Source organism: Cibotium barometz, chromosome 37 (assembly GCF_041138505.1).
Source record: "Cibotium barometz isolate CiBa-2024 chromosome 37, ASM4113850v1, whole genome shotgun sequence".
Taxonomy (NCBI): domain Eukaryota; kingdom Viridiplantae; phylum Streptophyta; class Polypodiopsida; order Cyatheales; family Cibotiaceae; genus Cibotium; species Cibotium barometz.
Window position 1 is genome coordinate 19,408,877 of NC_141082.1, and position 11,919 is coordinate 19,420,795.

At 45.0% G+C, this 11,919-nt stretch overlaps 1 protein-coding gene across 3 annotated transcripts in view; it reads right to left on the reverse strand.

Moving 5' to 3' along the window:
- ACS (acetyl-CoA synthetase) overlaps positions 1–11,919 on the reverse strand; it is a 56,089-nt gene that overhangs the window by 20,982 nt on the left and 23,188 nt on the right. For all 3 annotated transcript variants that reach the window (XM_086776665.1, XM_086776663.1, XM_086776664.1), the window contains exons 7-12: positions 11,724–11,825; positions 11,528–11,616; positions 1,430–1,520; positions 1,191–1,304; positions 899–975; positions 454–532 (exon numbers count right to left, since the gene is read on the reverse strand). In XM_086776665.1, coding sequence (XP_086632791.1) covers positions 454–532; positions 899–975; positions 1,191–1,304; positions 1,430–1,520; positions 11,528–11,616; positions 11,724–11,825 — 552 coding nt within the window. The remainder of the gene's footprint in view (positions 1–453; positions 533–898; positions 976–1,190; positions 1,305–1,429; positions 1,521–11,527; positions 11,617–11,723; positions 11,826–11,919) is intronic.

The following is an 11,919-nucleotide window of genomic DNA, read 5'->3' on the forward strand; positions in this document are numbered from 1 at the left end:
CCCTCAACAAGACAAGAAAAATCTTCCTGAGAGAAGAGACATGCCACAAGATGCTACAAGATGCAATCCTTGCACCTTAAACACCAGTAGTAGTGCAATCCCTCAAACAGTTTCCAAGGCAAGTTTTATTTGACTTCTTCCAGCTGACTACCTATCAATAAGCCTCCATGTGTCCGTTCTCAAAAGAGAAATAAGACCTTCCCAAAAGCACTAGCTAAAAGAATGCCACTTCTAGAATTTCGGCACTATTGCCTACATGCACATTCATTCTGTCAAAGGTTGTAATAGGGAAGCGTGCTGTCAAGTACTGTCTGATTAGATGCACCAGGAGACAAGGCACACCACAAAAACCACAATTCACATTCCCAATAAACGTTTAAAAATAGAGGGGCCCACCAAGTATTAAAGCTATGAAAGATAAACTTAAGACACAGAAGGGGAGTGAAAACACACCATAAACCCCCCTGTTTCCGTTTGCCACCAAGTGTCAGAAATGGGACAGCGCTTGTCACCTACAACTTCATAGTACCACCTGCAATCAACTAATGCAGTGAGCTCTCAATATGTATCAATGAGAAATATAGCCTAGAGACAATTATCCGTATATCCAAGGTTTTCAAAGCAAAGCTGCTCCTCATAAGCTGAATATTTCTACTCCGAGTAGTTTAATTTCTTGCTTTCAGAAGCAACACATCTTCTTCTTGGTAAAGAAGATTACTCCTACAGCATAATTACTTACATCTGTTTCGAGCACAAAGCTCTCATTTGGGTCTACTATCTTCAGCACATGAGCTGTAGCTATAATCGTCTTAGGCTTTTCACAGATAAAGATGAAAAAATATACAATGTAAATCTGAACCTAACTGTTCTCAAACACACACAAAAAGCTTGTACTTACTTCCAGGCACTTGGATTGATGGGCTCACCAACACTGCCAAGAACTCGCAATGACTTGCGGGAATACCGTTTTACTGGCTGAAATCTCCAAAAAAAGTGATCACAAAACAGCAAAATCAACCACCATTCAATCAAATTTATGGTGGTTATTAAGTGCATGGTAGGTTCTTATTACAAATAAGGACAAGTGATACCACCAAACATGACTTCAGATGCCCTTCCGCGTGGAATTTTTTGCACGTTGACCTAAACACAAATAATCTGAACAAAGAAACAATAAGGGGTATGAAAACCTCGTCGCCGGATCTCATCAATGAACGGATGGCTGTAGGAGCTGTATAGAATATAGTGACATTATATTTGTCAACGATTTCCCAGCAACGACCTGCATCTGGATAGTTTGGTACCTGTTTCCATTATTTTTTTAAGCAATGATAGACTCTTTCAAAAAACAGACACCCTTTCGGACATGTCCTCAATGCCAAAAGACAGTAACATGGAGCTTCAAATTGGGAGGGGAGGGAATACTTACACCCTCAAAAACAACAACTTTTGCACCATTCAGTAATGGACCATATGTTACATAGCTGTGGCCGGTGATCCATCCACAATCCGCTGTACACCTGGTTATCATTACTATGAGCTTTTGTTCTAGTTGAATCAATACATACACCATCCCACCAAAAAAACAATGATTAACAGTTGAAAGCTAAATGTATTTCTTGGACCATAAACACTGCACGTGCTAAAACACATTTCCGTAAACATTGCACCTTGTAATAGAATCTGTATTCCCTAAACTGTCCTGGACATAGTAATGGTAAACAGAAATGGAAGCGTAAATGACAGTTTTAGGGGGACCCTACCAAAGGGAGAGGAGGGAAGGAGGAACACGAGCAGGAACAAAGTATGGCAATGTAAGAAAACACAAAGCAGCACTACCATGTGTGGCTGGTAGTTCCACCTGCATAACCATTTCAAGAGGCGAAGGAAGGCAGCATGATACTTGCAATTTTCTATTCCTACTTATGCAAATATCAACTTCACCTATCTTTCTAAGCAAATCAACTAATCATGAAGAAATCACGCAGATTTGTATTCAGCCAGACTTTGGACACAAGAATACCAGACCACTTCCATAGCCAAAACATTATGGAGACTCGAAAAGTTTTAAAGAATTCCTGGAGTTTGTTGAGGGCAGACATGTCATGATGCCTTCTCCTTTGAGACATGGGAGGGCATTTATGAATACGAGATTAGTACATGAACATCAAAAATGGATGCTAATCCTACTTACATATAGGTGCGTATGAGGATACCTTTCATGCAGATGTGCTTGGGCAACATGGTACACTAAAACTTGATACTGATAAGGACTAGAAAAGAAATAGCATACCATTACTCTTCAAGGTATACACCACAGCATCATGATGCCAAGAGCCAAATTCTGTATAAAGGTATACACCACAGTATCATGATGCCAAGAGCCAAATTCTGTATAAATGTCATAACAATGCTCCATGCATGTGAATACAAAAGATGCGCTACTGACAAGGCCAGATATAGATAACAATCCTAGTGCTCCACGCGTGTGAATACAGAAGATGTGCTACTGACAAGGCGTGATATAGATAACAACATTTTAAAATTCAAGTGCCTGTAATGTCAAGTAACGAGGACAAATCCCCTTGGAGGATGTGAAGACAAAAGTTAGAAATCCTGTAAAGTTGATCTACCTAAAATGCACAAATTGGCACAACTCCATGGGAACTAGTTGATAAACTGACAAAAACAAAGTCTAAATAGCTGGTCTGCCGTTTTGGCCTTTCTGAGCTATCAGCCCTGGTATGATTAATGACCGGAATAGTAGACTTGATTCTCACTTTCTGAGGTTCATGTATGAAGGTTGGATAAGTGATAGCAAACAAGAGCCCGCGATGCAGAGGGGGCCTGGGTATCATCGACCCCTCCATCCATTGCCATGCCCTGTTGGGCAACTTGATTGTTCGAGGTCTTCTTCCGGGCGGTGAGGCTTGGAAGGACTTCCTTCTGGCTAGGATCTCCGCCGGGATTCCAACCCTGAAGGGCCCTTGGCCTCAGAGCACGAGATGGATATACACAGAGAGGCGGGCACGTGGCTTTAGCCTAGTATTTGAGGACAGATTTGTAGCCAGTCTCTTGCGTGCTTGGGATCATCTCAAGCCGGCCCTGCAGCAGTCAGCTCCAGTAGCTCCGACAGCCTCTATTCTAGAATCCTATGGTCCGTCTACCTAGTGGTCACATGCTCGAGGCTCGCCCACACGTACCATGGGGAGCCTTGAGTACGGGCCCCACTAGGTCACTTGGAGATTGGCTTGCATTCTGACAGCTACCCCCAGAGGCTTAGGAGAGACGCCTTATTGGGATCCGGGGCAGAGAACGACTTAGCCTTGACATCGACTCTTCCATCCCTCCAGCCCCGATACCGGATCTTTCTCCTCCACAGTGGCTGGAAGTGTTCACCAGGCACGGTATACCCTTCGCAGTTCATGGCACGGACGAGTACTTCGCTTTACCCACCTTCTCTATTGGGCTTCATGGCAGACTAGAGAGATCAGAGACCCCCTTAGAGGACCTCCGGGGATGCACCTTGCAGAGGGTGAGGGTAATTGGTTTTCATGCACGAGGGGCACATCGACCCTCCACCATCCAAGGTGGCCAGAGAGAGACTATGACGGCTATGGATGTGGGAGGGCCAGCCTATTACGAGTCTCCAATGGGATCCAAGAGAGTGGACACGGCAGGATCCAGAGGACAGAGAGGAGTGGCCTAGTACCCCCTTCTTTGCCTACACTACATGGCTAGGCCGCAAGATTCAGATGTCAGAGATGGAGGGCACTTGTCATGTGCACAGTGGGTATCTACCGTGTGCTATACGCATGCAAGACTAGTTTCGAGGCTTGGGGAAGCTTGGAACTAGGCAGGCTGATTGACGAGCTGAGTTAGGGAAATACTAACGGGCGGGCACCCAAGTATGGACGGGCGGGCGGCCAAGTGTGGACGCCGATGACCGGCCAGAGCCTATAAAAGGGTGGCCAAGGTTAGTTATTGCATTATAGAGAGTCTCGCGAGTTTGTGAGAGCTCTATGGTCTTGGAGCCTGGATCTAGTGCAGATGTGCACCTGCTTTATGCAGCCGAGGCCGGCAGCAGTCTCGAGGCCCGCGAGGGCAGCTTCGTGGCGGTATGGGACGTCGCGAGGAGGAGATTGGTCGGTACGTCAACCTAGTTAGCTCAGCTCGTGGCTCGGTGGGGACAGCCAAGACTGTGGGCTTGCCCACGGCTGTCATGGTTGGGAGGTGAGTCAGACCTGCACCCCCTTGCTTGTTTGTTTGTTCGTTCGTTTGTTTGCAGGATTCGAGTTTCGAACCAAGATCGATCACGAGGGGATCCATGGGGATTTGACAGTGGTATTAGAGCATACCTCGTGAACGAGCAAGTCGGTAGGTAGAGAAGAAGAGGTCGAAGAACGGTATGTGTTAAAAAACTTGCTGTTTTTTCTGTGCATACTGTAGTTTTCAGATTTTGTAAGTGTTTTTTCTTCATCAAAGAACCCCATGTTGATGGGAGATGGTAGGTTGAGTAAGGGTTGATTGCTTTTGCAAAGAAGAGAAGTTTTGGTTGTGCAGTCGCATAACCTGCAGGGAGAGAAAACTGAAAAAAAAAAAGAGAGAAAAAGCACGTTGTTTTCGTTGCTTTTCGTTGAACGAACGAGAGGGAGAGTGAGAGAGAGAGCGTGCGAAGCGTATGCTGTTCGGCTGATTTTGTGCGTTGGCCGTTGTTCGCTGCTGCGGGGTGTAGAGGGCGCAACGGTATGGGCGGCCAGTCGGCTGGCAGGCGCCTAGGCTTGCGTGGCCAGGCCTGCCAAGCCAGGCGGCCAGACTAGCGCAGCCAGCCAGGCCTACGCAGCCTAGCATAGGCGGGCCAGGCCAGGCCGGCCAGCGCTCACGCCAGGCAAGCGCCCCAGCCACACTATGTAGGCGGCCCAGCGTAGTAACGCCTGGCGCACACGCAACCACAGGCGACGACGGCAGCAAGCTGACAGCGAAGGTGACGCCTGCAAGCAGCGCCGGCGGATTAATCCTGGAGGGGGGGGGAAAAACACACAAGGCAAGCACGTTTTTTTTAGCCTACGTTTTTTTTAGAATTTAAAACTTTCACAGTTTTAAAAGATTCCTCCAAGGGTTCAAGGGTTTCAAAGGTTTCAAGATGTTTATTTTTTTTAAGAAAAGCAAATATATATATCCATATATATACATATTAAAATATATATATATATATATATATTCAAAAAAAAAACACAAAAGCTAAAGCAAAAGCTAAGCTTAGCTTTTCGAGATTTTTTGGCTTTTGGGAAACCTTCATAAACCCCTCTAGTGGGCTTCTTGCCACACATCTCTCGAGTTCTCAAGTTCTCAAGTTTTCAAGCTCTCAAGCTCTCGAGTTCGCTCGCACTTTCATTGTGCAAAGATCGAATTTTCTCTCCACGTACCCTCTTCACGATGTCGACCCAGGAATCGGAGTTGGAGCCCCTCGTGGAACACGAAGGCTTGCCGGCTACGGAAGGAACCGATGCCGATCTTTTTGACGATTTTGTGTCAAAATCAGATTTCCAAGAGTTCAAAGTAGCTCTCGAAGCTTCTTCGATGGAACGTCAGGCACAAATCGCAGCCCAGATGCAGGCTTTGCAGAACTCCATCGCTCTATTGACCACTACCCTCTCTACTTTCTCGGGAATGGATACCTTGGCTTTAGCTTTAGGCCCCAATATTACTCCGGAACCGTTCGGGGGCGAGCAAAAGCAGTGAACCAAGGAGATCGTGGACACTTGGCTACACAAGTGGCAAGTTCACTTTCAGTTTCATCCATATGATGATGGAAAGAAGATCCAGTTAGCAGCAGGTTTCCTGTCCGGCAAAGCTTTGCTTTGGTGGAAGGAACTGAACCCAAAGCCAACGACTTGGGCACAATTCGAAGACATTTTCAAGAAAGAATTCCTTAAGAAAGAGGATGATTACGATGTTGTTGCCCGGTTTTCAGCTTTGACCATGACCTCGCAGCACCTCACTTATAAGGTCTACCTCCAGAAGTTTCGTGACTTGCAGATGAAGGCTACAAAGATGGATCCCACTACTCTTTTGGGGTTTTTCGTAGCTGGTTTACCAGACTCGTACCGATTACAGGTTAAAAATAACAAATGTAAAACTTTGGACGAGGCCATTCATTCAGCTCGTATCTATGATGATACGATGGTCTCTTCCAAGTCGAAACCTGTTACCGAGCAGGGGAACAAGCATAAAAGAAAGTTCTCCGCACCTATGGCTAACACGAATGAAGGCAAGTCTTCGGACCAACCTTCAAAGAATTCCAGTTCAACACCAGCGAAGAAGAAACGACTCCTTAGGGCTTTGAAGCTCAAGAAGGAAGGACGTTGTTTTATCTGCGAAGAAAAAGGACGCATGCGTAACGAGTGCCCAAAGCAAAAGGGTACCAAGTCAAACACAGGACCCAAGCCAAAGGCAGCTAACCAGTTGTCTTTGACAGGTACGTCAATTACTGTACTTTCTCGCCCTAGTACTTGTTCTGATTGTCTGTTCAATTCTAAGGTATTTGGCATGCATGATCTTCTCCGAGTTTATGGAGAAGTGAATGGCCATAAAATTCACATTCTTTTAGACCCTGGCAGTTCGCATAACTTTGTTAACTACAAACTTGTGCAGAAATTGAGTCTTGATACGACACTCAGCGACCATACTTATGAGGTACGTCTACCTGCGGGCAGATAAGTTTGGGATCGCAAGGTGGAGATGCTTCCAATCCAGATTCAGGACTACAAAGATACTCTGGAATGCTATGTTATGCATCTGGAAAATGTAGACTTGTTATTAGGGATTGAGTGGTTTAAGACTCTTGACGTCCAGATAGATTGGTCTAGTCATATTTTTTCTTTTCAGCATAGGGACACCAGGTATAGTATTTTAGGTGATTGTATTCATCCCTCTCAGGGACCTCTTGTAAATACTATTGATTTTGGAAATATAATGGATTCTTCTTTGTATACCGCTTTCCATTGTGTATTGATTCCACTTTCTTCTTTTCTCATCCCTTCCATGGATGTGAATGAATTAAGTGTGTTTGAAAGCAAAGAATTACAGAAGATACTTGATTCGTTTCAAGATGTATTTCCTAAGGAATTGCCATCGGGTTTACCACCTGAACGGGCAGTAGATCATCGTATTGACTTGATCCCTGGTGCTCATCCTGTGAGTATTCCACCTTATAGGATGAGCCAAGCTGAGGAAGATGAGTTGGCTAAACAACTCGAAGATTATTTGAGGATGGGCCAGATCCGTCCAAGTAAATCAACTTGGGGTGCACCTGTGTTGCTTAGGAGAAAGAAGGACAATACTTGGAGAATGTGTATAGATTACAAAAGATTGAACAAGCTGACAATTAAGAACCGTTATCCTCTCCCTAGATCAGATGACCTAATTGACCGGTTAGCAAGAGCGAAATATTTCACGAAGATAGATTTACGTACTGGCTATCACCAGGTACGTATTCATGAAAGGCATGTCGAAAGAACCGCCTTTCGGACTAGGTATGGCCATTACGAGTTTCTCGTATTACCTTTTGGGTTAACCAATGCTCCAGCCACTTTCCAGCAAATGATGAACGATCTTTTTCGTGAACATTTGGGGAAATTTGTGGTGGTGTTCCTGGATGATATTTTGATATATAGCCGTACTCTTGAGGATCATGTCAGACACCTCACGATTGTCTTATCTATTTTAAGACAGAATCGACTATATGCTAAATTGAGTAAATGTGAGTTCTTTATGACCGACATCATTTACTTGGGACACAAGATCACTAGAGATGGATTGAGCATTGACTATGACCGAGTTCAGAAGGTTTTGGACTGGCCTATACCGCGAACAGTGAAACAACTTCGTTCTTTTCTCGATTTTGTTGTTTTTCTTCGGAAATCTGTACGGGAGTACTCTCAGCTCACACTACCGATGACCGACTTATTGAAAGGTCGTGGACGTAAGTCCAATCAGCCTATCACTTGGAATAACGATTTGGATATGGCCTTCAGACTTTTGAAAGATAAAGTCAAGGAAGCACCTATCTTAGCATTGCCTGATCCTAGTCGGCCTTATGTTCTTGAAACTGATACCAGTGACTATGCTATCGGGGCTGCTTTATTTCAAGATGGTAGACCGGTTGCTTTTGAAAGTAAAAAGCTAGACGACACTCAATCTCGTTGGCCAACCCTTGAGAAGGAGCTTTATGCTGTGATTCATGCTCTCAAGGTTTGGAGACATTATTTATATGGCTCTAAGTTTGTGGTATTGACTGATCATCAATCAATCAAGTATGTGTGTGATGCGGATGATTTGAGAGGCAGTAAAGCTCGTTGGGCAGAGTTAATGCAAGATTTTGATTTTGAGATCCGTTATCGGAAAGGGTCCATGAATAGTATTGCAGATGCGCTTAGTCGGATTAGAGAGGTGAATTCTTTGTCGTTCTCCGAGATTTCTACTGACTTATTTCAGTCATTGAGAGGGCTTTGCAGGACTGATAGTTATTTTGGTCCATTTTGGCAGAAGATCCAGGACGGGAGCTCATTGATTGACCAAGACTCGGTGACTGCGCAGTCTACAATTCAGGCTGCAGGAGGTCAGTGGATGATTCGGAATGGTTTACTATTCCGTAATGACAAAATTTGTGTACCACAGATCCCGGACATTAGGTCCAAGATTCTGAGGAAGTGTCACGACGCCCCTTCTGCTGGACACCCTAGGGTACACAGGACACTATCTTTAGTGAAACACACTTTTTATTGGCCGAAGATGAAAGGGTATGTAGAAGATTATGTTCTCAAGTGTCAGATTTGTCAGGCAAATAAAGCTGAACGCTTTAGACAGGCTGGGTTGTTGCATCCTTTGCAAATCCCAGGTAATAAATGGAAAAGTATTTCCATGGATTTTATTACCGGATTGCCAAGAACACATCAAGGCCACGATTCTATTTGGGTTGTGGTAGATCGCTTGACAAAAATGGCTAGATTTTTACCGACCCGGAAGACTATTACAGCTACGCAATTAGCTCGGCAGTTTATCGAGCAATTGTTTAGACTGTACGGGTTACCGCAGGACATAGTCAGTGATAGGGACTCTAAGTTTACGAGTGATTTTTGGAAACTTGTTTTTGAGAAGTTGGAAAAAACTTTGAATTTGAGTTCCTCAGATCATCCTCAATCTGATGGCCAGACTGAAAGAGTGAATCAGATTTTGGAGGATATGCTTCGAGCATATGTATCCAAAAGACAAAGTTCATGGGAGGATTATCTTCCTATGTTAGAATTTGCATATAGCAGTACAAAGCATACGAGTACAGGGTTTAGTCCTTTCATACTTATGTACGGTTTTCGACCAAGATCACCTGTTACAGTAGGATTCTCAGGACTTCAGCATGATGCAGCACGTAATTTTTTGCAAGATATGCAGGAAATGTTACAAGTTGCAAAGGAATCTATTAGAAGTACTCAAGACCGAGACAGGTTTTATTCTAATAGACATCGTTCACCTAGAGAGTTCTCTGAAGGAACGATGGTGTATTTGCGAGTTCCGAAAGATTCCGAGACTTTACGGACAGGTAGATCTCCGAAATTATCCCCTAGATACTGTGGACCATTTCGTGTTACACGACGGATTGGTTCAGTTGCATATGAATTGGATTTGCCTTCTCATGTGAAAGTTCATCCTGTATTTCATGTCACTAGACTTAAGGAAGTACTGGGTGGAGCAGATCAGTTAGTTACTCCTCAAGAAATTATAGATGTCCAGGACATGACATTTGTTCCGCACGAACCTGAAAAGATTCTTGGCTTTCGTGAACGAAGATTGCGTCATACGCTTATCACGGAATACAAGATCAAGTGGAAGGATCGTGTTGAGGAGGACGCTACATGGGAGACATTGACTTCTCTTCAGAGAGATTACCCTGGCTTTTTAGTGAGCTCAGGAGTGAGCTCTTAGAGGAAGGGGAGTATGTCATGTGCACAGTGGGTATCTACCGTGTGCTATACGCATGCAAGACTAGTTTCGAGGCTTGGGGAAGCTTGGAACTAGGCAGGCTGATTGACGAGCTGAGTTAGGGAAATACTAACGGGCGGGCATCCAAGTATGGACGGGCGGGCGACCAAGTGTGGACGCCCGATGACCGGCCAAGAGCCTATAAAAGGGTGGCCAAGGTTAGTTATTGCATTATAGAGAGTCTCGCGAGTTTGTGAGAGCTCTATGGTCTTGGAGCCTGGATCTAGTGCAGACGTGCACCTGCTTTATGCAGCCGAGGCCGGCAGCAGTCTCGAGGCCCGCGAGGGCAGCTTCGTGGCGGTATGGGACGTCGCGAGGAGGAGATTGGTCGGTACGTCAACCTAGTTAGCTCAGCTCGTGGCTCGGTGGGGACAGCCAAGACTGTGGGCTTGCCCACGGCTGTCATGGTTGGGAGGTGAGTCAGGCCTGCACCCCCTTGCTTGTTTGTTTGTTCGTTTGTTTGCAGGATTTGAGTTTCGAACCAAGATCGATCACGAGGGGATCCGTGGGGATTTGACAGCACTCCAGCGGTAGCACATTGGCAGTCCACCGCATTTTCTCGCAGACTTCTGGAAACGGTTGTGGGACAGCTTTCGACCGCAAAAGATCACCCTTTTTATGTGGCAGCTGGCACACAAGAGCTTAGGCCATGGGGGAAAACTAGCAATATGTAAGAGATGTGGTCATCCCCAAGAGTCTTAGCGTCACTGTCTTCGGGATTGCCCAAAGGCCCAGCAGGTCTGGCAGAGGATCCTACACATTTTCTCTATGGATCGGGCTCCTGACCGTATTGTTACATGGGGCACTGAGGAGGAAGGTGGGGGACTAGCCCTTCAGGTCTCTCACCTTTGTATTTCCACCATGCCAGTTCCAGCTCCGTCTACTGGTCGTTGGACCCCAGGTTCTAGCGAGAGATGGGAGATTTACAGTAGTATAGCTGCATGGCATATCCTTTGAGTCTCCCGCCATGTGTAGCATTCCTTGACTGGCCACCAGGTTTCTAGATCCTTGCTTCAAAAGACAAGGTATGAAATTATAGCTCCATCATCCATGCAAGGCAGTACGGATGAGGACTGTGAAGGATATGGGTGCAGCCAAAGATCAGGCAAGAGATTTGCATTGTGATAGTCAAGGTAGCATTGCAACCACAAAGAAACCTGCCTTGTGTACTGACACAAAGCACATTAAATTGATAGCCACTTTGCTTCGTGATTGTCAGCAATGCATGGAGAGCCAAAAACCATGCATTCCATGCTAACATGAAGCGCACAGAGTCCATAACCACCTTCTTGCATAGAGGATTATAACATAAGTGCTAGATTTGGTCTACTGGCTTCAAAGAAAATTATGAAGACCAAAAACTGCAGTAAATTTCCCAATCAGAGTGAAGAAACGCCATGTACCAACTTGGTCTACTGCCTTCAAAGAAAATTATGAAGACCAAAAACTGCAGAAAATTTCTCAATCAAAGTGAAGAAAAGCCATGTACCAATATACATCATCGGGATGATAATCAAATGCATATTTAAATGTTGTGGCTGTATAGACCATGTAACCGCCTGTAGTATGCAATACGCCCTGCATCAATGCAAAAACGATAAGTAAGAAAACATTTTTCTTGCATAATGCAAGGGCTACATAACCTGCAGACCCTCATGAGACATTGAGTGGTGATTAAGGCTTGCCTTTGGCTTCCCAGTACTCCCACTCGTATAAAGTAAAAAGAGAGGATCTTCTGCATCAACCCATTCAATGCCGCAGCTGGTTGCATAGCTTGGAACCACATCCTACAGAAACTTAGCAAAATGACAGAATGAGTTCCACAACAGAGAAGAGAGAAAACAGGCAGGCATTGACTTGATCAAGCCTTACAAAAACAAA